At 52.4% G+C, this 25927-nt stretch overlaps 1 protein-coding gene and 1 long non-coding RNA gene across 5 annotated transcripts in view; one reads left to right on the forward strand and one right to left on the reverse strand.

Moving 5' to 3' along the window:
• Nucleotides 1-2903: 2903 nt before the first annotated feature.
• Nucleotides 2904-25927, reverse strand: part of RPH3A (rabphilin 3A) — a 95517-nt gene continuing 72493 nt past the window's right edge. For all 4 annotated transcript variants that reach the window (XM_070628846.1, XM_070628844.1, XM_070628845.1 and 1 more), the window contains 12 exons: nucleotides 25074-25160; nucleotides 23326-23388; nucleotides 22056-22295; nucleotides 19802-19881; nucleotides 16775-16849; nucleotides 15258-15367; nucleotides 13247-13373; nucleotides 11046-11102; nucleotides 10181-10335; nucleotides 8900-8981; nucleotides 5866-5962; nucleotides 2904-5070 (listed from right to left, as the gene is read on the reverse strand). In XM_070628846.1, the coding sequence (XP_070484947.1) occupies nucleotides 4940-5070; nucleotides 5866-5962; nucleotides 8900-8981; nucleotides 10181-10335; nucleotides 11046-11102; nucleotides 13247-13373; nucleotides 15258-15367; nucleotides 16775-16849; nucleotides 19802-19881; nucleotides 22056-22295; nucleotides 23326-23388; nucleotides 25074-25160 (1304 nt within the window). In that variant the 3' untranslated portion in view covers nucleotides 2904-4939. The remainder of the gene's footprint in view (nucleotides 5071-5865; nucleotides 5963-8899; nucleotides 8982-10180; nucleotides 10336-11045; nucleotides 11103-13246; nucleotides 13374-15257; nucleotides 15368-16774; nucleotides 16850-19801; nucleotides 19882-22055; nucleotides 22296-23325; nucleotides 23389-25073; nucleotides 25161-25927) is intronic.
• Nucleotides 2998-5369, forward strand: LOC103557132 (uncharacterized). The gene is made up of 4 exons (XR_546380.2): nucleotides 2998-3134; nucleotides 3555-3751; nucleotides 4689-4795; nucleotides 5012-5369. It is a non-coding gene; the product is annotated as an uncharacterized lncRNA (long non-coding RNA).

Raw genomic sequence — 25927 nt, forward strand, 5'->3', positions numbered from 1 at the left:
TTAGCCTTGAGCTAACTGCTGCCAATCCTCCTCTTTTTGCTGAGGAAGACTGGCCCTGAGCTAACATCCGTGCCCATCTTCCTCTACTTTACATGTGGGACGCCTACCATAGCATGGCGTGCCAAGCAGTGCCATGTCTGCACCCGGGATCCGAATCGGTGAACCCCGGGCCGCCGAAGCGGGACGTGTGAACTTAACCGCTGCGCCACTGGTCCGGCCCCTGTTTTTCCATTTTTATTGTGCAAAATATTTTTAAATTTCTCTTGAGACTTTTTGATCCATGTGTTAGTTAGAAGCGTGTTATTCAATCTCCAAATGTTTTGTAATTTTCCAGATATCTTTCTTTTATTGATTTCTTGTTTAATTCTATTGTAGACAGCATACTTTGTATGATATCTATTCTTTTGAATTTTTGAGGGTGTGTTTCATGGCCCAGGATGTGGTCTGTCTTGGTGAATGTTGGATGTGAGCTTGAGAAGAATGTGTATTCTGCTGTTGTCGGATGAAGTAGTGTGTTAATGCCAATTAGCTGCCTTTCTGAATCACTCTTCTCTTAGCGAGCTCATCAATTAATTGACACTCCCCACTACTTCTGGATGACATGGTGACTTACGCCTCAAGCAAAATGTAACCACGAAGGGGGTGGGCATCCACCTATGGAACACCCATGGCTCACCAGATGGTGAGCAATATATCGAAGATTCTGTTTGCTCCTTAATGCCTTTATGGCAACTGTACTTGTTAATGAAATGTGTACTTTTGACTGAATATATACAAACAGATCCAACATGAGTGCGAATGAGATCTCTCCTTAGAAAACCAACACTGAATTCTTTGGAAAGACGCAATAAAGACGAGTTTCATAAAACATTGCGTAGAATTAGGGCCAAGCAAGACAACTGTAAAAGATGGAGGAGGTACTTGGAAAAATCCAGAATTATGCCCTCATGCCCCTGCAGGTAGCTTTAAGCTCATTAGAGAACCAGGAACAGGAAATAATCGACGGCTTATTCTTGTGCCGTCTTAGGCAAGACAGATAACACGGGACTCCAGTCAGGGGTCTGCCCTCAGCAGAAAGATCTAGGTATTTACTGAACGATTGGGAAATTAAGATATATTTGCGGCACCTGGAAGCCAAGTCAGAGAATCATGAAAGTCTGATGTCTTACCTACGGAGTCAAAGACCCACAGCAGGAGATGACTTGCTCAAGGCCACACAGCAAGTTTGGGCCAGAGCCAAGCAAAATATACCTCTTACATGCATGCATGGAGATCTGTGTTTCTATGGTGTGCGGTGTATTATTTAACCTTATTAGGACAACGCCCCTGGCAAACCGCACTGAGCTGAGGAGGGGCCAGTGTTTCCTCCCCTTGGCGCTGTGCCCAGCTTGCATTGCTTTCCCCAGGAACCGCCAGCCGCTTGACCGTCCCCTTTCTGGGCCTCACCCTTGTCAGCCCTGATGGGAGACCAGACCTTGGCAACTGAGTCTCACCCCTTTGAAATATTTATTCTTGTCCCCATTTTCCAGATGAGGAAACTGGGCCTCAGTGCGGTCAGCGTCCACAGCTTGAAGGTGACAGTCAGACTTTGGATGATGGACTGAACGGATTAAAGAGCTGGTGTGCTTTCCCGGGTCAGGGGCTCTCTACCACTCCACCGTGTCTCTTGCAAAGTGTTTTGTTTATTAGCCAAGTTGGGTGTATGAATATTTACGAGAACTTTCCTCATGTGTATTCATCGTAGCCTATTAGGCCTGTTCCCTTGCCCAGGGAAGGAGATCAACCATTACGGATGGAAATCAGGTTTCTTTTCAATTGCCCGTGACTGACAGCTGGTGGCTGCTGTGTAGAATGCGGTGCTGAGAAGGATTCAGAGGCTGCTAGTCGGCTCTGTGGGAAAGGTGCCATATTGATTAGTGATGTCTGCCGTGAGCACAGGGAGAGATTAGTGATGTCTGCCGTGAGCACAGGGAAAGAGAGTGGCAACAAGTGTCTCCCGCCATCCCTTGGAGCCTGGTGTGACCCTAACTGGTCCCTCTCTCCACCCGGTGGCAGCTGGCTAAACTGTAGGCAAAATGGATGGGCTTTAGGGCGGTGGTTTGCAAAGTCACGTTGAGGTGGAAGAACGGGGCACCAACCAGGAAGTATTTTCAAACAGACCCCTCGTCCACAGGGTGCAGCAGAATCCAAGGGGAGGAGAGGGGACAGGGAGAGCACTAGTAGTTTTGAAAAAAAGGTCTCCCCAGGTGATTCTAATCTGCCGACTTCTGCCCCTAACCTTGAGCATCACCCTTTTGGGGCTGAGAAAGAAAATTGTCTCAAACTTGGCTCAAAAGAGAAGTTTCTGTTGGTTGGAATGGAGGCTCCTTCTGGGAAGCAACCGATGTCCCTGGTAAATTGCCTCAACACTTTTGGGCTATGTTATAGATCACTTTCAGGACCGCTGAGAATCTCAAGTGAGGGGCTATCCGTGAAGTCTCCTTACAGGACGGAAGATTCTAGAACACAAAGGAGCCGTTTGATGAGCTGTGTTACTGTTAACCAGCGTGTTAAGAGTGCTGCATGAGGAGTTCCACAATCTAGATTCTTTCCTGGCATCGCTGCCCTGAGACATCGGTGTGTCCGTCCCTTCTCCAGGCTTTGGGTTGCCCACCTGTCAGGTGAGTGAGTGGACGGAACTCTGGGCCCCTTTCAGCCTTGGCTTGTTGCCCGCCGGCCCCAGGTGAGCTCCACGGGAAGACCAACTCCACGTGAGCCGCGAGCACATCTGCCTTGCTCGCCTCACTGTCCTCAGTGGCTGGAGCACGATGACGCTCACTGCATGTGACTCTCCAGACAGCACGTGTCCTGGTGGGGAGGGGGACCACCCAGAAACCAGAAAGGAAGAGCACAGGCCACCAGCGTTCTTGGGTATTCCTACTTTATTTTTGGCTACATCATCACAAAGAGAGGCGGGGTGGCTCTGCATGCACCAGAGGGCGTGTGTGTATTCTAGGCAGGAAGGTGGTTACACTTGTCAGAGGGGGAAGAGCGGGCCAGGGCTGGGGGCGCTGTGAGCCTGCCGCATGCTGGTCCCAGCGTCAGGCCTGGGCCACACAGCCAGTGTGCTGTCTCCCAGGGGCGAACGTGGAAAGGTGAGCTGAGGGTGGGCGCCAAGGGGCCCTGGACAGAGAGAGGGTCAGGAGGGAAGATGGCAGCCAGGAAGCTATTGGCCATCTTGGGGAAGGCAAAGAGCTAGATGCTTAGAAAACGGTTATTCAAGGCAACAAATCAGTAACTTCCAATGAATTGTGAAGGGAGCTGGCGGAGGAGGGCATTGAGAGGGCAGGTCAACAGGTGTGTGTTTGGAGAAAGTGAGCGTTTTAGTGTCCATCTGATGACTTCTCCAGACAATGGTGGGGTCTTGGGCACAGGGGGGTGATTTTCACTGGGAAAGACTTAACGGAAGTTGGGAAAAACCAAGCCTTTCTCATAGGGCACTGAGGATTGCCTGGCCCCAACCTCAAATTCATACTGTTTGTCCTCCTTGCTTTTTCATCCTTTTTATTTTTTAGGAAGGAAGACTAAACAATTTGTGATGGAACCATAGCCTTTGGTGTCAGGACCTGTCTCTCTCTGAAGTTTTTGATCCACGATGCCATTTCATTCTCGCGACACACTTGGTGAAGAGGGTGTGAGAGAGAGAGAGACCGAGACAGAGAGAGATGAGGAGAGACAGAGACTGGAGGCAATTCTGAGTGAGAGACAGGAGGTGAGAGGGTCTGAGAAGCAGGGAATCAGAGTGCCAGGGCGGGGGCTCATTGAGTCATGTCACTAAGACCAGAGGGAGGAGCAAGGCTGGGGGCTCTGGCGAGGCCCCCTCGGACCCAGAACTCTGGTTTCTAAATGCCTTCTGGGCCCACTTGGGGAGGCTAGTGGCTGAGAAAGCCCTTCTGCGGGGCATCTACACAGCTTGCGGGATGCTGCTATGCACCTGGGGCCGCGCCAGCAGCTGGCCCAGGCCTGAAGACCTCTGGCTCTGCCGGCAGGAGAAGTGGGTGGTCTTAAGGACCACGGGCCTAAGTGGAGCTTCAGGGTTTTGCCAGTTTCTCAGAGTTTGCTGGTCAGGCTGGCGAGAGAAGGCGGGGGGTGAGGCTGTGTTGGGATATTTTTTGCTTTTGCTATTTTACTCCCTTAGAGAGGGAGGGGGAAGGAAGGGAGAGGTTAACATGGTGCAAGGAGAAGGAGAGAGGAGGAGGGAGCAGGAGGTGGGTAGAGATGGGGGTTATTTTTTGCTAGGAAGCAAATAGTGACATCCTGAAAGACGAGGGATACCAAGGCCCTTTGTGTTTTCTGCGTGTCCACTTCTGGATGCATCTGGAGCCGGGAGGGTGTGTTCCTAGTCACCGGGGAGTTAAACACAGCTGTCTGTTCTCCTGGCCATTGGGGTGCATGTCACGGAGAGGCGGTGGGAGCCTGGGTGCTCTATTTCTGCCCCAATGCCCGTCCTCACAGTCTTGTCCGGGTCTGCGGACAACTGAGGACATACATAGACACGACACAGGAAACGCAATGGGTGTGTGTGTGTGTGTGTGTGTGTGTGTCCAAGGCCAGGAGGGTCTAAAAACAGTCCCAAATGAAGAGGAACCTCTGTAATTTACCTGAACTGAGAGGTTAAGTTAGCAAGCTCCCTGTAAAAATCTCCCCAGCCCTATCCCAATTGCTCATCCTGGAGCGACAAGAGAGGGGCAGCATTCAGAAACTGCATCGCAGCATCGCGGAGCAAGGAGGAAGGTCTTTGGCAGCAGTGCCCAAGGTGAGGGGGAGACCTCACAGGCAGGCTCAGGGGTGGATGGGGGAGGGGAGGAGTAGGGCAGAGAGACCGGAGTACACGGGTGGCTGGGGTAGGCTGGGGGGTGACCTGGGCATGGGGCGGGGACCTGGGGACCTGGGCGCCATCCTAATCGCTCGACACGTGGTTCTCGTTCTGCAGCTGGTGCCAGCGCTCGATCTTCTTGTCCTTGTTTTTCAGACACTCGTACCAGTGTTTTAAGCGCTCTCCCTTCGCTGAGATCCCCAGCTGGCAGCCCCCTGGAGGACAAGATGGGAAGAGAGGGGCAGTGGTCAGAGTGGAGGGCCGTAGGGGACTCTCCTTCCGGACCCAACTGTCTCGTTGGAGAAAATCTGCCACCAAGGAGGGACGCCCTCCAGCGACTTGGGATCCATTCTCTATGGAGGGTTGTTGTTACGATGCTATTCTGACTCCTGGCTTCTCTGCCTGCAGGACACCTAGGCGGGAACCTGCTGCAGCGCGAAGTCATAGCTGCACTGTCTGGTTTTAAAGACCTTCCGCCAATCACCACCCCCTCACTGAAACTTTTCTCCCACTGCTTCTGGGTGCTCATTGTCTATTTCCAGTCGGTGCCATCACCCCGCTCCCTCCTGCCTCCACACCTTCGCCCATGCTGCGTCCCTTGCCTGGAGGTCCCTCCCTGCCCCATCTTTAATGACTCTTCTTCCTCATCACCTGGAGGGGGACTGGGAAATCTAGAACCTTCATCCTGGACTTGCAAAGCGATTAAGACTTTGCTCCCTATTTTCTGCGGACACTGCACATCCGCATCTCCTGTGATTTCGTTATTCCCCTGGAAGGGATCTGGCAGCAAATAACCGATCACGACCCAATCTTCCCCGCTTTGTAAGCCCTTTCATAGAAAGGTATTCCCAAGTTGGACTCAAATCAGGACCACGGGTCGGGCCGTAGCATTTAGACAACGTGGTTGCCAGAATAAGGGCGTTTCCTCAACCCTCTGCAGGCCTGGGTGAGGCTCTCCTCTCCTGGGAGCACAGAGGACGGGGTTTTCTCTGGGAGCCGGGAGCACTCACCAATGTAATCGTTGGACTTGCCGATGTCATAGTCCCAGACCGAGATGTCCAGTGACTTCTTCGCCAGGTCACTATGTTTGATGTCATAGAAAAACTCCTGGATGCAGCAGAGGAAGACGTGTGAGTGAGAGGGGCCTCTGAGCCTTGGCATCAGGAGCTAAGATGCTAAGTCCTGGGGCTCATGGACCGAGGGGAGGCCTTTGAACTGGGCAGCCGGGAGCAAGGGGGCCTTCCTGCTCTGAGCCTTTCCCCCCAGGCCAACAATCCTCTTTCAACAAACACTCTATATAACAAAGTCCCTCAACCCTATAATTCTCTTTTCAGTGACTCTCTGCCTGAAATTGGGAAGGCTGGTGGGGTTTTTCTAAGAGCTGGTCCTGGTCAATTTCCTTGAAGCAGACAGCCATGAGCTCAGTCTTTCCATTCTGGTAGCTTCTGCAGTGGGCTTTCCCCTCTCCATCATTTAGAGATTAAAGGTAGTTGAGGCAGCTGAGACTGACACAAGGGGTCGCTGCTTATATTTCCCAACAATCTGATTTTTTAAAATAACTTCTCTGCCTAATTATAAAAATCATTCGTGTTCATTGTTAAAACAAACAAGGAAGAAAAAAGAACCCCCAAAAACTTGCAATCTAACTACCCAAGAATAACCACTGTCAACATTCCCAGGCGTGACCACATCAATGTACGTTTTTAAAAATTGATATGAATATTTTTGATTATATGAAATATAATATGAATATACTGTATTTTGGCCTTCTTTTTCCATTTTACACATAAGGCAAAAACCAACTTGGCATGTTAGCAAGCATCATCATTCCGATGGCTTCATTTAATAACCGTGTGGCTATCTCAGAGCCTAATGCCCAACAGATGAGTATCTAGCTTGTTTCCAATGTTTTACTGCCATAAATGATATGATAAAAGGCACCCTTGTGGCTAAGTCATTGTGTCCATCCACGATGATTTATTTAGGATAAATTCCAAGAAGTGTTTTCCTGAGTTTGCAAAATTTTCAGGTGGAGAACAGTGGGTACATACTTTGATGCTATTTGTGTACAATAAGAAAGCCGGCCACACACATATTTGCTTTGTGTGTATTTATATAAATCCTGGAAATGGATAATATTGTGCTTCAGAAGCAAAGAAGTGGGTGCTGGAGGCTGGCAAAGGAGGGGATGTTAAGTGGATATCCTTTGGCGCATTTGGAATTTTTCAAATATGTGACTATATTACCTGTTGCCGAAATAAATGGAATTTAAATTTAAAAATTTTAAGGTTTTGAAGTGTTTTGACAAACTTCCCTTCAGAAGCTGGACCAGCTTGCTTCCTCACCCACAGTGTGTGCATTTCCCCACATGCTCAAAAACCTGGGGACCAACAGATTACAATATTTGTGCGCCAGACTGCTCTGAGATACGGTATCTGGTCTCAGTTCTTATTTTCTCCATTGCTAATGAGTTTCTTGGCTATGTGGAGTTCTGCTTTTGTGATGTGTTCCGACTCTAGGAGAGGGGAGGGCAGGACAGCAGGAAGTGGCTTCTTACTCAAATTCTTGAGTCAGAGTTAGGAAAGCAGGGGTCCAGCTGAGAGATGGAGCTGGGAATCCGAGGGCTGCGCTGACCAGCCAGCGATTGCCAGCCAGCGACTGCTCTGGGCTCTGTTGACATAGTACCTTCCCCGCCTACGCACACGTGGGCGGATGTTGTTAAGAAATGAAACAACACCAACACACTGTATTGTAGCTTCCCTTTCTCACTTTGTAACATTTGCTGAAAACCAGTACTAGCTGGCTCTGACCCAACACAGATCTCTAAGGGCGGGACCAAGAAGGGAGAATTCAGCGCTGGAATAGCGCCCAGGGCTGCTCCAGGGCAGGGCATGGAGATTAAAACATGGAAGAATGTCTGCCCTGGGCGTGGAGTGAGGCTGAGGGATGGGGTCCGGGCCAGGACTGGTGTCTTTCACGGTGCCTGTGTGCATTTCTTCTTTCTCTTTATTTTGGGATATTTGAGAAGGGAACCACGTATACGGGTTAGCTTAGAACTCATCTGTTTTTCCACACTTTCCTTTATTCGACCCTCTCTTAGTTCAACAGATATTTCTGGACCCCTAGTCTCTGACACGCTTGCCAACAGATAATTGGAATCCAGAGGGACCGCACAGGACGGAGGGACGCATAAAGCCTGGATGCACAGAGGAAGCGTATCGGCAGGGGTCAGCACCCACACGGAGTCTTGAGGGTTGGCTAGGAGTTTGCTAGAGAGGAAAAGAGAGAGAGAGAAGCCTAGGAAAAAGGAGGAGCAGATGCAGAGGCTGAGAGGTGTGCCAAGGACCTGCACTGAGTTTAGTGTGACTTGAGAAAGGGGTGTGTGTGACATGGGGCGGGGTGGGAGGTGAGTTTGAAAGGGCTTGATTGTCACAAAGTTAGGGAGCCATTGTTGGATTAAGCAAAGGGGTGACAAGTGCAGATGCATGATTTAGAAAGCTCCTGCTTCTGTAGAGGATGGATCAAGCACAGGGAAGTGACTCAGGAGTTTACTGCAATAGTCCAGGCGTGAAATGCCAGGATCCGAGCCAAAGCAGTAACAGTGAGAACACAGAGGAAGGGGCACATTCAGTGGGTATGTAGACAGTGTTAGCAGGACCTGATGCACTGGATAGACAAGGGGAGTAAGGAGAAGGACAGGACAGCACTGAGTAGGGGTATGGTAAAGGGCACCACTGCCTTTATTTATTTTCTCAAATTCCAGTATTATAGACTACTAGAATTGGTAAAGATATTGGAGATGATTTAATTCCATCCCTCCCCAGAAGCAGCTTCCTCCTTATGACATTCTTAATCTGTTGGCTTTTGTCTTAGACTTGATTCCCTCTGGTGACAAGGAACTCATTACCTCTCCTTTAGATAATTCAAGGTGATCTATGAGAAAAAGTTCTTTTTGATGTGCTTTATAACATTCTAGTAGGGAGTTTGTTCCTCTCTCACATACAGGAAATACCCCAAAGTATGACAAAAATGGATCAGCCTTACCTCGTTAAATTCAGGATTCAAGGTTTTCTTCTTAATTTGAGTCTTGTGTTTGGCCTTCTTTCCCATGTCTGGTTTCAGCCAGCTGAGAGGAGACACAAGTGGCTTCTATGGATGGGGTTTAATGAGTAAGAACAGCCCCTTGATGACCCCAAAGGCTCCTTCCAAACAAGTTGGAAAGCGAATCAACATCATAATGACCAGTGTGCATCAGAGCATCCACTTGATACCAGGTGCTGCACTAAGCACCCAAGGTGTACTTAATCCTCAACAAACCCTAGATGGTAGAACCACCACCCATTTTACATACAAGGACTGAGGGTCCAGAGAAGTTGAGACACATGCCTAAAGTCACACAGCTGGGACTGAACCCAGCTGTTGCCTCTGGAGTCTGTGCTCTTAGCCGGTGCTTTCTCACAATGGATCAAACTGAGAGCCTGGATGGTGGAGCCTGGCACTTCACCACCCATCACCCCTTAGGCTGCCCCCAACTCCTGGGGAGATGCCACGAGTGCAGACAAAAAGGAGAAGATGCAAATCTGATTACTGTCTCTCCTCTGGTGAAAATTATCCAGTGGCTTCCCTTTGACCTCAGGGTAAAATTCAAAATCCTTGATGTGGCCTCTAGAGCGTGTTGGTTGGGTCCCTGCCCCAGCCTAGCCAAATCCTGTGTCATGCTCTTCACCCCGCTCCCTACTCACTCTACTTTCAACCCCTGGGCCTTTGCACAATGCCTGGCACATAGTAGGTACTCAATCAATATCTTCTGGGCAAATAAATAAAGTGGGCTAAAAACTCCTAAGAGCTGGGACACTTGACTTCTGATTCAAGCTGTCACCTGCTATGCAACTTTGAACCTGAGCGTGAAACTGACGGACAAGCTGCTGGGCTTGTCTACAGTCTCGTCTTGGAGCATTTCCAGACTGAATCTGGAAAAAGCCAGACTGCCTCTTTCGTGGTGGCTCTGGACAGCTGGAGCGGTGTGTCGCTGATTCCAAATGGCTACAGATGGGGCTATTGCAACTTGCTGACCGCCCCTCTCCCACAGGAGGGACAGAGCCACAAAACTGCTCCTATGGGCGAGTGACACACCAGCCTGACTGTGCCCCATTCTCACCGTCTAGCCAGTCCTGGGCATCCATCTCACTGTGTGACCTTGGGCAGGTTCCTTTGTTTCTCTGGGCCTCAGTGTACAATGATCTTAGGGAAGTTCTCTGGTTGTCCCTTTGCAAGGGTCTAGGACCCTCTCTGGGGCCTGTTCATGGTCCCAAGGCATTGACTTACAGCTTGACGAATGGATCTGAGTAGCCATTGGCGTCCATGGCGGCCAGGTGCACACAGCGTATGATGCCCACGATGAGACCTCCCTGCTGTGTGCTGTACATAAGGGACACCAGGATCTTGCCGCGTTCCTCTATGTCACCAATACGCTCCACCTGCTGCAGTAGAAGAGGGTGTGTGGGCCTAGGAAGGGGCGGGGACTCGGCAATGCGGATGGCGGGCACTGGGGAAGAGCCCGTGTGAGGTAGGAGGAGCTGGGCCAGCGCAGGCGCAACCAGAACCACGGACAGCAGCCTCCAGGGAGGAGCAGACGGTGGAAGCCAAGGGGACCGGCCCCAGGCACATGGGACCAGTGGCTTCACCTGACTTAGACGTGGACTGACTGGCTCTGATCACAGGTTGAGCTTGACCCTGGTTTCAGCCCAACTCTGAGTTCAGACTCCTGTGACCCAACCAGTCCTCTCAGAAGTGGGGTCGGACGAGGGACCCGGGCTGAGGGCGTGGATGTGTAGCCCAACCCCAGCCTCTGCCAGACACACAGCTCAAAGAGCCTGCCCTGCATCCCCCACAGAGGGAGTGTGGCCTTGCCCTGTTCCTGCAGAGCTGCCCGCAGAGCATCTGCAAACAAGGCCGAGAAACTCAAGGGTGTGTCCCGGGAGTGAGAGCGTGGGGCTTCCCCCACCCTGGGGTCTCCAGGTGTGAAGAGCACCCACCTGGTCTCATGTTCTAGGGCCTGGGGCAAGGGCATCTCTCGTGGTGAACCAACAGGAAGGTGGTTTAAGGAGAAAGAGTGGGGAAGGGGCCGGGGAGGGAGAGAAAAGGGAGATGGGCAGACCCCGCCTGTGGCTTCAGCACCCTCAGTGCTCACCTCCTCCTCATAAAGGGCCATTCCTCGGGCTGCCCCGGTGGTCCCGGCACGCTTCATCTTAAAGGAGACAGAAAGGGAAGAGAACATTGTCTATGGGGCTCACCTCCCGACACAAGAAGGACCAGAAACCCTGCACGCCTCCATCAGCATCCAGAGCCATGAGGGTGGGTTCTCCAAGCTACTGAGGCTAGCTTTCTCCCTTTCAGTGAAAATTTATATAACGCTAACCATTTGACAGACACTAACGCACAATAGCCTATGATGTATGCTGTATTACTATCTCTGTTTTACAGATGACGACACTGAGGGTCTGAGTGGTTAAGCCACTTGCCCAAGGTCACACAGCCAATAAGTTGCAAAGCATCCCCTACATAAAGCAGATAGGATTTCACCCACTCTGGTTGAAGTGATGCAGGGGTCTTGGGGTTTGGCCCACCAGCTGCTTTCCCCCCACCCCAATTATTTATTGATCCTGGTGTCCCTCACGTACAAGGTCCTTCTGTGGGACTCTAAGGCTCTGGGGGGACACAATGTGAAAACCACTGGTTAAATCCAGCCTCCCCACTTCAGAGATGAGGAAAACTGAGGTCCGGGGGGGAGGGGAGAGCTCTCACAAGACCCCTGACCTTGGCCGGGCATGTGGGAGGAATCGGTGGTAGGAGGGTTAAAGGCAAAGAGCACAAGAAGATGACGAGCAGAGTTCTGCGGCCGCTGCCTGTCTGGCCATCTCCGTGCCTCTGGTGCTGGCTGCGTCCATCACAGCGAGAGGGGCAGACCGAGGAGCTGATGCTCCAGGGCAGGGCCTGGCCACTTCCTGACCAACCGGACTCTCTGAGTGAGGGAAGGAAGAAGGAGCCCGAGGAACCAGCTGCGGCAAAGACGCAGAGGAAACGCTTCCCTCCTAGGGTGTCTGCAATGATTTATTTGGAGCCTGGCATTCGGGGTAAATTCCTCCCTGCAGTTTTCCTTATGTGTCTCGTTCCTTCGCCTGTGCTATAAAAATATGGCGTGGCACACAGATAGTCCCTCCCCGGGCCAGCCATCTGCTGGGGGGACGCTGCAGGATTTCCCCTCCCACTCCCCGTGGCTTCCCCGTGGGGAGCTGGCCCGATGCCTGGGGGGAGCAGGCGCACTGGTGGCTGCAGCAGAGCTGGGTTCTGGCTGGCGCCCAAGAGCATAGCCACGGACTTGGGGTGATCCTGGCAACCTGCTCCCCTCTCTGGGCCCAAGGTGGCGCATATGTAAAAAAGGGCAACTTAGATTCTCTCTCAAATTGCGGAAGGCTGGTGCCCACCTACGTCAACAATTTCAAGGAGAAATCTCCACAAATCGGAGTGTGGAAAGCTCTGATTTTAAAATCTCCAGTTGATTCTGAGGTGTAGGCCAATTGGAGAACCTCGATTTGGTCCTCGTTCTTTCTCAGAAGGCGAGTACCGCATCTAACAAGAACACTTCTAATGCTTTATATGCACTCACATTTAATCCTTAAAAGACCCCATCAGATCGGCACTACATTATCCCATTTTACAGATGAGAAAACAGAGGCCCAGAGAGGTTAAGTAATTTGCCTCAGGCTATACTGTATGTGGCAGAGCCAGGATTCAAACCCAGGGAGTCTGGCACCAGAGCCCATGCTCTTAAGCACCACACCATCCTGCCTCCTGTTCATCTGCGTGGGGCTCTGTGACCTCATGACTGACAGGTGGGTAAGGCAGTATTCTTTCCCAGGAGAACAACGGTTAATTTTTGAGTGCTTATTATGGACTAGGTTCTGTGCTGATTATGTCTTGCACACAACCCTCCTATGAGGTGGGTACTATTATAACACCCATTTTACAGACAAGCAAAACTGAGGCTCAGAATGGTTCAGTCCCTTGGCCAAGGCCAGGGAGCAGGGAAGTGGCCGAGCTGGACTCTGAACCCAGGCAGGCCACCCTGCCACACCACACTGCCTTTCCCAGTTTTACCAAAGAGGACCCTACATTCAGAGAAGTGATGCCAACACAGGGTTGGGAAGGGAAGGGCAGAGCCAGGATGCAGCCCCGATGTTCTGACCCAAAATCTCCACCCTCCCCTCGACAGCTACCGTCGTCCCTCTGCTGCTGCACCCTCCAGACCTATCTCCCCTTTGCAGGCCCAGAGAAGGCAGCACCTCCCAAACTCCTCTCCCGCCACGGAGCCCTCGGGGCAAAGCCATTCACCGGGATCACTCGCTCCAGACAGATGTTGAAATTCTTCCTCTGGTTGGGCTTCAGTTTCTTGAGCGAGAATCTGGTCTCACCAATAAACTCATTATGGCCAAATTTGTCCTCATCACAAACAGAGATCCTGTGGTCAACATAACAGATGGAGAGAGAAAGAAGAGCATTTATTGAGCTTCTACCATGTACAGAGAGCTGTGATTGATGCTGGCAAGGAATGTGGAATGTGAATAGGAGTATTTCAGTTTCCTATTATTGAGTACTGGCCAGGTACTTTTTATTTCCTCCTTGTTGAGGGATAATTTAGAAGCAGTAAGGTGCACAAATCTCAAGTTTATAGCCACTTGAATTTTTGCAAATGCATATACCCATGTAATCACAACCCGTCAAGATATAGAACATTCCAGAGTCCAGAAGACCCTCATGACCCCTCCTAGTCAATACCTCCCTCAAAGATAACCACTATCTTTGACCTCTGACCCCATGGATCCATTGTCCTGTTTTTGACCTTCACATAAATGGAACTGGATGGTATATACTCTTTTACGTTTGGCTTATTTTGCTCAACATTATGTCTGTGAGACTCATCCACGTCTACAGTAAATTGTCCTTTTCACTGCTGTATAGTATTCCATTGCATCAATAGACCATAATTATGCTACTGATGGGCATTTGGTTTTGACCTATTCCGAGTTTAGGGTTATTATAAATAAAGCTGCTATGGAACATTGATGTTCGCATCTTTTCTTATCCTCGTGCACATATTTCTACTGGGGATCTTCCCTGGAGTAGGATGTTGACTCACGGACTGTGCATAAGGTCAGCTTCAGTAGAAACTCCTAAATGTTTTTCCAAAGTGGTTCTGCAGGTTATACTCACACCAGCGGTTTACGCAAGTTCCGATTGCTCTTCATTCTCCCTAAATTTGATTTAGCCAGCCTTTAATCTTAGCCTTTCTGAGTGGCAATAGTATGTCCTTGAAGTGTTAATTTCCATTTCCCTGATGATTAGTGGAGTCTCCTTTTTATAAACTTTATGGCCATTTGAGCATCATCTTTTGCAAAATTGGTCTAGGAACTTAGCTGACTTCTTCTCAATTAATTTTTCTTCCCCTAAAACATCTGAGTTTCCCACTTTATTTTTTTCAGATTGGCGCCAGAGCTAACATCTGTTGCCAATATTTCTTTATTTTTTTTCTTCTCCCCAAAGCCCCCCAGTACATAGTGTATATTCTAGTTGTGGGTCCCTCTAGTTGTGCTATGTGGGGTGCCACGTCAGCATGGCCTGATGAGCGGCGCCATGTCCGTGCCCAGGATCCGAACTGGTGAAACCCTGGGCTGCCACAGCACAGCGCACGGACTTAACCACTCAGCCCCGGGGTCGGCCCCTGAGTTTCCCACTTTAGAGAGGAGGCTGGGGCCCAGAGAGGTTGAATAATTTTTCCCCAGTAAGAGGCAGAATAAGGATTTGAGTCCGGGTGTCCTTGAATCCTAAAACACCGTATTGTCCTTCGTTACTGACTCTGCAGAGCACTGAGTAGACCAGAGGCAGACAGGGCAGGTCCCAAGAAAGGTCCCTCAGGAGGCCAGAAGGACCGGTCAAGGCACGACTGACCCTGACATATGCAAAGGGGAAGAAAGGACTTGTCCCCCCAAGGCATGGGAGGCCGTCTGGGGGACTAATGGCACCTCACTCCTCAGCCATCAACATTTGTTGAACAATGGTGAAAGTTCCAGAAGGGCCAGAACACCCTTGGGGCTGAGCCCACCCTGCAGAGACTGGAGAAAGAAGTTGTCTGCACCCCACAGATGGGGGTGGAACCCACGCCGTCCTTCTGCAGGGCAAAGTGTCTCCAATGATTTAAGGATCATCACTGGTTTTGATATGGTAGTGATGCTTCTAGGATTAAATCTCAAAGACAGAGAACTTTTTCAAGGGTGGCCCCGGGAGCTGCGCGTGTCTCGGTCTGCCTGACATCAGTCCCCGCCCTGCCCAGCTGCCCCATAGTTACCTAAGGGTCTTCCTCTGCATGTCCTCGTCCGTGATGCCATGATAGACGAGAGTCTCATTCCAGATGGGGTTCCGGGTGTTCCGCAGGGTTTTCGTACGAAGCTTGTTGGACTACAGCCAGAGAGACAGACGGACAGACACCCGCCTCGGTGGGGAGCCAGCCCTGCAGCCCCGTCTTTTGGGCTGATTTGGGGTAGATGGGTAAATTAGGGGTCCACTCCCCTCAGAAGTGTCCAGGGCTGAGTTTCTCCCAAATGCATGGTCTCAACAAGTGGGGGACACCCTCTAGAGTGACAGCTACTGCCATCACCAATGCAGGACACTGGGTCACCCCTCCCTCCACGCACTGGGCTCTCTCTCTGAACTTTCCACTAAGATTAGAAAGCAGAGCCATCTTCCTTTGAGAACAAGAATATCATTTACAGGCCAGGAAGGCAGAAATAAGAGCACCCACTCCTGGGCAGTGAAGGGACAATTTCTGGGGGTGTTGGGATGGTTCCTTCTGTTTCCCCAAATAGCATCCTCCATGCCTGAAATTCCTTAGAGGGGACCAAGTTTTTCATTTTACTCTAAGAGAGAATGCTAGAAATGACTCAGAAGAGGTGGCCTGGTGACAAATCTAATTCATACTAACATGTAAATGACTCATTGGACTCTTTGACAAAGCAAGTTTGCATTTAGAGGGGAGCAAAGCAGAGAGTCTCAAGGAGAAGCAGATGGCATTGGGGATTTAGAAGGAGCCATGGGCAAGCCCTTCAGTTTAGCCATGACCAGGCGAGGGCCTGTCTTCCCTCGATCCAAAGAAAGAAAGAAAGTGTGCATGCGCATGCACACACGTGTGTCCTCCTTCAGGGGGCACTTGATACTTGTAGAGATTTTTAACGGTGTTTTCCCGAGCTCATGGAACCAAGTGTGTGGTCACCCTTGTTTCTAAGACATTCACGTCCAGTTAACACAACGCAAAAAATAAAACCCAAAAAGGCACTTCCCTTCCCAGCCGTGTGCTCTGAGTGGGTCAATCCAGAGAGGAGAGTGAACCCCACTTCCCCTCGTCCCCCTGCCCCCGACCCCAGTGGTGATCTGCAGGCCAGCAGGAAGCAGAGGGAAAGGAGGGCGGGACATGGGAACATTCTCTCTCAGTGACAGAACTTATCTCCAGCGCTCAGCCCTAAAGCCTGGAGAGAGCCCTTCGTTTCTACTGAGACACGAGGAGTGTCTGGTTGGGACGTAAACGGGGGGGAGGAGGACCGTGGTCAGCCCTGGGGAGCCACTGAGGGTATTTGAGCAGGTGGAGGGTGCAATTAGGGCGATTGCCTCCCTCCTGCCTTTGGCAGCGGCCCAGATGTCAGGTTTCTGGGTTGGAGAAAGGAGCAGAGCCCCGGCCGCTTGACGGAGAACCACTCCTGGCCCAACCCGCACTCCACCTCCGCTCAGGGAGGAGGGGCTTGGGGGCAGATAGGGCTATTTTAGGCTCCGAGCTGGCAACCTTGCCGAGAGGCTATCCAGGCCATATGGTACCTTGCTGGCTCCCGGGAGGAGGTGCAGCTTGACATAGGGATCGGCCAAGCCGTTGGAATCCATAGGCTTCAGTCCCTGCAAGAGAAAAGGCAATGGCATGAGGGCCCCGGGAGGGCCAGGTGCTCAGCTGTCACAGGCAAAGGGGCACAGCCCCTGGCACCTGTCCTGCTCATTGGGACACCCTGTGTGCTTCCTCCTCCAAAGAGAAGGGAAATGCAGTATTGTGCATCAGGCAGACAGGGTTTAAAGCCTGGCCATGTCACTTCCTGGCTGTGTGACCTTAGGTAAGTTTCTTCACCTCTCTGAGCCTCATGTTCCTCACCTGTCAAACGGGATGAGAACAGTACCCGCTTCGAGGAGTGGTGAGACTGAAACATGATTTCGCCTGTTAAGTGCGTGGCACAGTGCCTGGCTCAGAGCGAGCGCTCCATCAAGGTTGGACTGTCATTGCCGGGGTGGGAGGAGCTGCGTCAGAATAGGAAGGGTGGGAGAGGATGGGAGCCAAGGGAAAGGAGGCCTCACTCTGAGACCTCAGCGTCTCCATCCGTGTGATGGGGATCAGTCAGTTCCCGGCCCCTCAGATGGCTGAGATGAGCTCAAATGGACCCCGTAGGGGAGGGGAGTTTGTCCGGGGTGGGAGCTAAGTGGGGCTTGTTAACAGGAACAACTCCAGAATTCCCGAGGCTCAGATACACCCTGCCCACCCCCTACGCCCCGGGCGAGGAAGGGGTCCCGCCTTGGGCTCCCACTGTCCCCTCTCACAGCGCTAATCCCGGATCCCACATGTTGTGTCCTGTGGCCGCTGGGGGCCTCAGTTTCCTCATCTGTTCAATGGGGCCCATGCAGCCCTGCTTCTTGGGGTTCTCGGAGGATTAAGCGAGATCGCAGCTGTGAAGGCTGAGCTCTGACCTGGCACAAGGAGAGTGAACGATGTTTCTACCGCTGGGCGGAAGAGGAGCCACAAGATGGGGGGCAAAGGAGGGAACTGGCAGAGGAGGCTAGTGGGTAAGGGCACAGGCTTTTGAGCTGGACTATATGGGTTCAAGTCCCAGCTGCACCACTTCCTCGATGTGTGGTGCAGTCACTCAATGGCTCCGTGCCTCAGTTTCCCCATGTGTAAAATGGGAACGATGATAGAACCTTCCTCATAGGTTTTTGTGAAGATTAAATGGGACAAAATAGTCTGTAGAAAGTTCTAGAGGGTGTATAACAGTCAGGAAATGCTCCGGTCCCCAATTTCCCCAATGACAGTCCACGTGGGCAGGGCCTGCTCTGGCTCACGCTGCATCCCAGGGTCTGGGGTGGGGCCTTGGACGGACCAGGCATTGATAGATGGTTCTGGAATGAACGTTTGGATTGTGAGGTTGCCAATGGGCGGACACCGCGTCTTTACACATTTTGAATGTCCCTGGGCGGGGACCGCTCGCTTGGTTTATCAGTTACTAGGACTCCCTAATGTCTCTCACCCAGCCCACTTTTCTGTCTCTGTTACCAGCCCCACCCGCGAGCACTGAGCTTTCCGTACCCTGTCCCCGGGGGCTAATGGGGTCCTTTCCCCTGTTCCTGGAGCTGGAGGAGGAGACCGTGTGAAGGAGTGGTTAGCGCGCAGAGCGAGACTGTTCCACTGGACGCAGACCCAGCTCTCGCTCTCTGAGCCTCAGCTTTCCCTTCTGTACAGCGGAGCTAACAGTGACCCCGACCTCAGAGGGTCCCGTGAAGACGGCACAGGACAGCGTGTGGCCCACTCCCTGTGTTCTAGGGGGGCGGGAAATGCGTCTAAGCGCTTGCCACAGTGATACACACACACAGCAGGTGCACAATAAATGCTCACTGAAGAAGTGACGGGGCCAGGAGGTGTCTTGATCTGGGAGTTGTGTTACACATTTTACGCCTCATTTATCATCCAAACGGGGACATTTTATGAGTGGCAGGGGGAGCTCTTAATTATTCCAGCAAGGCAACAGGCACGGCTGGGGACTGTCCTGGGCAAGCTGGCACCTGGGGCCACCTCACTTTTAATACAGTCATCCTTGTGGGAGAGGCACTCTTATTATCCTCAGTTTACAAATGGGCACACTGAGGCACAGAGAGGTGAAGCAGCTTCCCCCAGGTCACACAGCTGGGAGCAGCGGAGCTGGTCTTTGAACCCAGGAAGTCTGGTTCCTGAGTCTTGGATGTTCTTCTACACGGACCAGACTTGGGGTGTGGGGACTCCTAGTCCGTTACTTCCTGGGATTGCGCTGGCATCATCCAGCTTTCCTGGGGGTCTGCAGTTGAGCTGGCTCAGTCCCCCGGAGGCTGCAGTGTGGAGACGCCCTTCCACCCGGGTGTGCCTTTCCCGCCCCTCGGACGCCCACGTTAGTGTCCCTGTGTCTGCAACAACAGGCCGCACTCTGGCTCCACAGCCACATCAGCAGAAGGAGCCTTTCGGAGGGCATGTCGCTGTCAGTCAGGCTGTCACTGCCTCCCGGCGGCACCTCTGTGGTCCCCTCCAGAGGCCGTGGACGGGGCTGGGCAGATCCCGGCTCTTGAAGCTGGCTGTCTCCACTCTCGGGAGGCAGCTGCAGTTAAGTGAAACCCCTGTGGGACCATCCCCCGAGGAAGTCCCCCCACAAAGGAATCAGCCGTGGCTAATTTTTTTTTTGAGGAAGATTAGCCCTGAGTTAACTTCTGCCAATCCTCCTCTTTCTTGCTGAGGAAGACTGGCCCTGAGCTAACATCCGTGCCCATCTTCCTCTACTTTATACGTGGGACACCTACCACAGCATGGCTTGCCAAGCAGTGCCATGTCTGCACCCGGGATCTGAACCAGCGAACCCCGGGCCGCCGAAGCAGAACATGCGCACTTAACCGCTGCACCCCTGGGCTGGCCCCCCGTGGCTAATTTTTGCCCTCTTCTCATCGCTGTCACTGTCACAGATGGATAAAGCAACAGACGGGAGCTAGGCCTAGTCCCCCATGCCCTCCCTGAGTCCCTTAGTCATGCCAGAGAGCCTGAGTGGTCCCCAGCTCGGCCCCCTCACCCACCTTGGCCTTTATGATGGTGCAGTGCAGGGAGCTGTTGTCCTGGTCATAGAGAAGGCTGAACTCCAGGGCACCCAGGGTGGCTGAAGGAACCAAGAGAACATTCATTCAGTCATTCAACAAACATTTCCCGAACACTTACTGTGTGTGTCTGGGCTAGGCGTTGAGCCTACGGAGGAGAAGAGACTCAGTCCCTGCCTTGGACACCTCCTCCTGGTAGACGCTCCTCTTCTTTGGAGCCCTCAGCACATCTGCCATCAGTTAATCATTTGTGCAGTTGCCTAGCTAATGACTTCCCATCCTGCCGGATTGAGGGTCCCACCAGGGCAAGGGCAGTGACTGTCTTATTCACTGCTGTGAACCACTGGGCACAGGGCCGGGAACAGAGTCGGTATTTGCAGAAGGAATAAATGAGTCTTTGCATTTGCTGCCTGGAATGCTCTCCTTCTCGATCCTCACGTGGCTGACACCTTCTCATTATCTATGTCTCAGCTTAAAGGTCACCTCCTCAGAGAAGCCACCCTGATTGCTCCATCTAAAGCAGCCACCACCACGGTCAATCGCCCTATTTCACCTCCTTCGCGGTGCTCTATCTCTATTTGGAATGAACTCGTTGGTATGTTTCCTGTTTCTCTCCACCAGAATGCTGGTTCCATTAGATCAGCCACCCGGTGTGTCATTTTTCTGCCGTGGGATCCCCAGCCCGAAGACTAGTTTGGGCGCCCAGTAGACGCTCAGTAAATCCTTGTCAACTATAGAGATGAGTGAGTGAGTGAGGAGTAGAGAGTTGAACACGGAGACGGCTTGTGATAAAGCACCGGGGATGGCTCATCACAGGGACAGACACGGGCCGGGGGGGTCATCCAGGCTTGGCAGGTCAGCAAAGACACTTAAGGCAGATGGAAGGAGCCGTGGGTGCTGTTCCGGGTGGAAGGACCAGGATGCAGAAAGGCAGGACAGAGATGGTGCATTTCCAGAGCAGAAACAGCCCATGGCTGATGGCGGGGAGGACCCCCTAGGCTCCTCTCCCCGAGACTGCAGGCCCGGGACCCGTGAGGAGCACAGAGGACAGAGCGGACAGCTGCTCTCACCCAGGTCTGGCCTCTGATCTGCTACAGCCCCTCCACTCACCGGCCGTGCGAGCCTGGACAAGTCCCTGCGCCTCTTGGCGCCCCGCCTCCCTCTCTGTGACACCTGAACGCTAAAAGCAGTGAGCCCAGGCCCCCTGGGACGAATAAATGATCTCATGCACACGACACGCTCAGAAAGGCACCCGGCACAAAATAAGTGCTCAACAAGCCCTGACTATTACGACTTCTGTTGTGCGCACCACATCTTCATAATTCCGCAGGCGTGTTTAGCACCATAGAGTAAGACAGATTTCCACGATTAATTATGACACGCTTTACAGTGGTACCTCAATTCACCCTCCCCTCAGCCCTGCGTGAGAGGCCGGACTCGCTTCCCATTTTACAACGAGGAGAGGTGACAGGACGGGCCAAACTCATGCCACTGTTTACAGCCCCTGGTTCATGTCTTCTGAGCGGGTCCAGTCTTTCTGCCTGACCAGGAGCTCCCGAAACGTCCCCCCAACCCCACAACACGTGTCGGGTCCAGACACTTGCCCATCCCTGCTCCCTCCAGCTCATGAAGCCCCCCGAGCTGTCCCCTGCTGCCCCCAGCCACACCCAGGAGAAGAGCCACTGCTGTGTGTGTGTGCGTGCACGTGCGCGTGTGCGTCCCTAGGACTCGGGGTCCCAGGGGAGGGGCACGAGCGGGCACTTTGTAAATCATTGAATTGATGGACACAAGAGGAAATGTCCAGGAATTTTTAAATCATGGTTAAAAAAATTACTTTCAGAAGATACATGTTAAAGAGTTTTGGAAATTATTAAAACACACATATGTATCCCTGAGAGTGGAATTGCTGGGTCATACGATAATTCCGTTTGACTTGTTGAGGAACCTCCAGAATGCACATGACGAATGTAGTTTTATCCTCTTTAAAATGATTTAAATGGTAGCTCTGATGTTTTGTGTATTTTACCACAATAAAAAAATATATACAGCACCTCATCTTCAGAGAGCTGATGTCCTTTGTGAATTTAGTAACACAGATTTGTATTTGAATAATTGGCTAATACATAGATAAGGTTTGGCATGTTGGGAGCCCCGGGGTGTACTGGTCTATCCCCGAGCCACTCCTGATTCCCCGAGGTGGCTTTTCCCAGACACCCCTCCGTGAAGCGCCACCTACTTGCTTCATCCGAATCGTAGCTGTCGGCTTCTTCCTCCTCCTCCTCCGGGGCTGGGGGCTGGCGGGCAGGGGATGCGGTGGGCTGGACGACAGCGGCAGACGCTTGGGAATAGGTGCCCGGTGGGTGGCCTGTCCGGTCCTCCCTGGTTGCAACTGCAGGGTAGCCGCCAGCTGCCGCCGTCCTCTCCTCCCGGGGTGGGGCAGGGGCCCCGGGATAGCCGGGGTCGCTCGGAGCCACCTCTGCAGGGGAGACGGGGAGAGGGCAGGAAAGCAGCAGCTGAGTCCCTGTGTCCTACTGCTACAGCACTACCCGAGTGATGAGAGCCTACTGTGTGCCAGGCTCCCATCGAGCCTTGCCCACAGCCCTGCAATGGAGGAGCGCCACTCCCAGGCGATGGGGGGGGCCACGGCATGCCCTCACTCTTCTCAGAATGTTGCCCTTGTCAAAGCCACCTAGGGAAGCTGGCAAAAATGCAGGTTCCTGGGGCTCCCCCCAGAACCAGTAGGCCGTGTGGTGGGGCCTTGGAATCTGTATTTTATAACAAGTCGCAAGAGCTGATCTGGATGCCGGCAAAACAGACCTCACGGTGGGAAGGATCGGCGGGGCGGGCTCTTCAGCCGGACAGCCTGGGTCTGAGTCACAGCTGTGTGACCTGCGGCAAGTTAACATCTGTGAGCTCAGTTTCCTCGTCTACAAAGTGGGAATTCTGACACCTGAACATGCTCAAATACTAGTTCCATTACTTTTAAAATTATCTAATATGTGTATCGCACTTACAACAGTGCCCCGTGTGTCAGAAAGCAACACACAGGTTGCAGCTTGGTGACTGCTGGTGATGGTACATATACATTCTGTGTAATACTCACTGTCACTTAGTGTGGACTGAATACGTTCCAGGCCATGTGCTAAGGTTTTGTACGTATTAGTTTGTTTAATCCTCCCAACAACCCTGAGAGGTAGGTTCTATATTATTCCCATTTTAAAGATAAGGAAACTGAGGTTCAGAGAGTGAAGTGACTGGCCCAGGGTCACACAGCGAGGAAGTGAAGGAGCAGCGTGTGCTCCTAACTACTCTCTGTGTTGTGGTTTTCCAGCTCTCTGGTCTGGTATGGGCTATCCAGAGGTTTGGAATCAGAGGGGCCCCTGAGAGCTCATCACACAGGTCTCAGGGTGCAGACCGGGCGGAGGTCGGGCAGCCCCCCGCTCTGTCATGGGGAAGCAGGGGAGAGGCGGCCACTCAGGCAGGCATGCGGAGAAGTGCACGCTTGCCTGGTCTCTGGTCGGGAAGACGTCCTGCTGGCCCAGGGCTGGGTCTGCTGCCTCCTGGGGGCCCTGAGCGGGGAAGAGAGAGAAAGGAGGATGAAGCAGAGAAGGTGGCAGCATTTGGGGTTCGTCCTCACCCCCCTCCTTTCCTGGGCTTGAACACAGGCCCGGCACAGCAGGTGATGGGCAGAGGCATCTGGGGCTGCAGGAATGGCCCCACTGGGGAATTCTGGGGTCAGAAAGGCCCCAAAGCTTCCTTCCTGGGCCCCGGCTGCCTCCTGTGTGGAATGGGAGTGGTGGCCCCCGTTCTCTGTGTTTCACTGGCTGCCATGATGTTGATGAACAAACAGAGTGAGACTCGCTTGCGAGGTGAGGGCAAGGTTACACTCTGAGTCCACCACTGCTGTAGGGTCATTACCTGTCCAGGGGATTCTCTACATTTCCCGAGGGGCGGGGCGTGGGGGAGAGCCACAGGGATGGGGCACGAACTAACGTCAACGACACAGTGAGACAGTCTCTCCCGTTCCCATTGCCTTTCAACACTGATTCCATCACGGAGAAAGTCTGTTAGCGCTACTTGGTCTGTAACAATTCTTCACTCTTTGTGACTTTCCCTTTTGAACAAAAGAGAACAGGCCTCCGGCTCAGAATCCTCAGGAGGCCAGAGCGCCCAGAAATTCACTGCATTGTTTTATTTCCATTACATTAATTTTTATTATTACTCCTGCAACAGGCTGAATCGTGTTTCCCAAAAGACGTTCAGGTCCTAACCCCCAGCACCTGTAAATGTGACCTTGTTTGGAAAGCGGGTCTTTGCAGATGACCAAGTTAAGCTGAGGTCATTAGGGTGGGCCCTAATTCAATAGGACTATGTCCTTATATGAAAAGGGGAATTGGGACACAGAGAGGGACCTGCGTGGAAGGAAGACGCTGTGAAGACACAGGGAGAATGCCATCCACAAGCCAAGGAGGGCCGGAGGCCCCCAGGAGCTGGGAGGGGCCTGGCGCAGCATCTCCGTCACAGCCTCAGAAGGAGCCCACCCTGCCCTGCTTTGATTTCGGGCTTTCCGCCTCCAGAACCGAGAGACTATACATTTCTGTTATTTTAAGCTGCCCAGTTTGTGGCACGTTGTCACGGCAGCTCCAGCAAACGAATTCACTCTCTCTTTACGGCATGGAATACTGGTTTCCCGTGTATACCACGACTATAGGTTTTTTAAAAAATATCACATTTTTGACTGCACCAATTAGGCACTATCTCTACTGTTTTACACAAGCTGTGTTTGTTTAGATTGTCCCACATTACTCATCTCTTTGCCCCCCCCCCCTTCTTCTGGAACCCCACACACCCTCTGGGAGCATTTGCCTCTTTACTAAAGTCCCACGTCCTTAAAATTTCCCTGATGAGTTTGTGATGGCAACTTGTCTCAGTTATGGTTTGAAAGTGAGTCAATTTGAAGAAAGATATTCAGGAAATAAGAGGGCAGGTGGCAGGAGCGTGTGGTAAAAACTGTGACAGTGCAGTGACGATGTCTGAGCTGGGACACACTGGGGAAGGAAGCGTGGTCACTTCTCGCATTGCCCGCCCCACCCGGCTGCCCAGCCCAGAGGGCTCCCCAGCGTCAGGGCCTCAGGAGAGCTTGGGGTGTGGTGGTGGCTGCAGCTCTGCGGAAACCCCAGGGGCTCTACGAGCACAGCCAGGTGGTGTCGGGGTCACAGCTGAGTGACGGCCCGGGCGGGTGGGTGGCAGGTACCTGGCTGCCCAGGCTGAGGGGGCACTGGGCTCTGCGTCGAGGCGGGGGCAGGTCTGGAGGCCTGGACTGAGTTGGCCCGTCTCAAACCTGCAGGGGGAGGGAGAGGAGACAGCCCGTCATGTCGCACACACGCACAGTAGGAGCAGGAAGAAGCAGGGCACCGCTCAGCCGGCAGCAGGCAGGGCCCTCTGGATTTGAACTGAATGCGGCCCCCGATGCTCCCAGCTCTGTGAGACCCTCTTCTCCTCCCCCCGTGCGTTCTCTCTCTCCGATACTCAGACCCTCCAGCAAGTCACAGCCACACGGGTGCTGAAAGCACAGGTTCTGTGATGTTGCTTCCACCTGTGTGACCTTGCACAAATGACCTACCCTCTCTGGGCCTCAGCCTCCTCATCTGTTCAGTGGGGATAATAGTCCCACCCTCACAGGGTGGTGGAGGAGACACAACATACAATACACACCAAGTGCTCAGAACAGCACCTGGTTGCAGTTAACACTCCACTCTGTCAGGTGTTGATACTACGGTACTGTTACTGAGAGCATCTGGGCCCCAGCTGCATGGGGACCCAGCTTTGCATCCCAGCTTTTCTTTTATAAGCTGTGTGACTTTGGACTGGTCATTCACCCTCTCTGAACCTCAGACGCCTCATGGAGGCAACAACTCTACTCACTTGATAATAATGAGTTAACATTTATTTAATCTTACCATGTGCCAGGGCCTTTACATATAAGAATCTATTTAATGTCTACACCCCCAGAGGTGGGCGCTTTATTATCTCCACTTTACAAATGGGGAAACTAGGGTACAGAGGGATGAGGGGCTCACCTATTGGCCCTTGGCTGGTCAGTGGCTG

This window comes from Equus przewalskii, chromosome 7 (genome assembly GCF_037783145.1).
Source record: "Equus przewalskii isolate Varuska chromosome 7, EquPr2, whole genome shotgun sequence".
Lineage (NCBI taxonomy): Eukaryota > Metazoa > Chordata > Mammalia > Perissodactyla > Equidae > Equus > Equus przewalskii.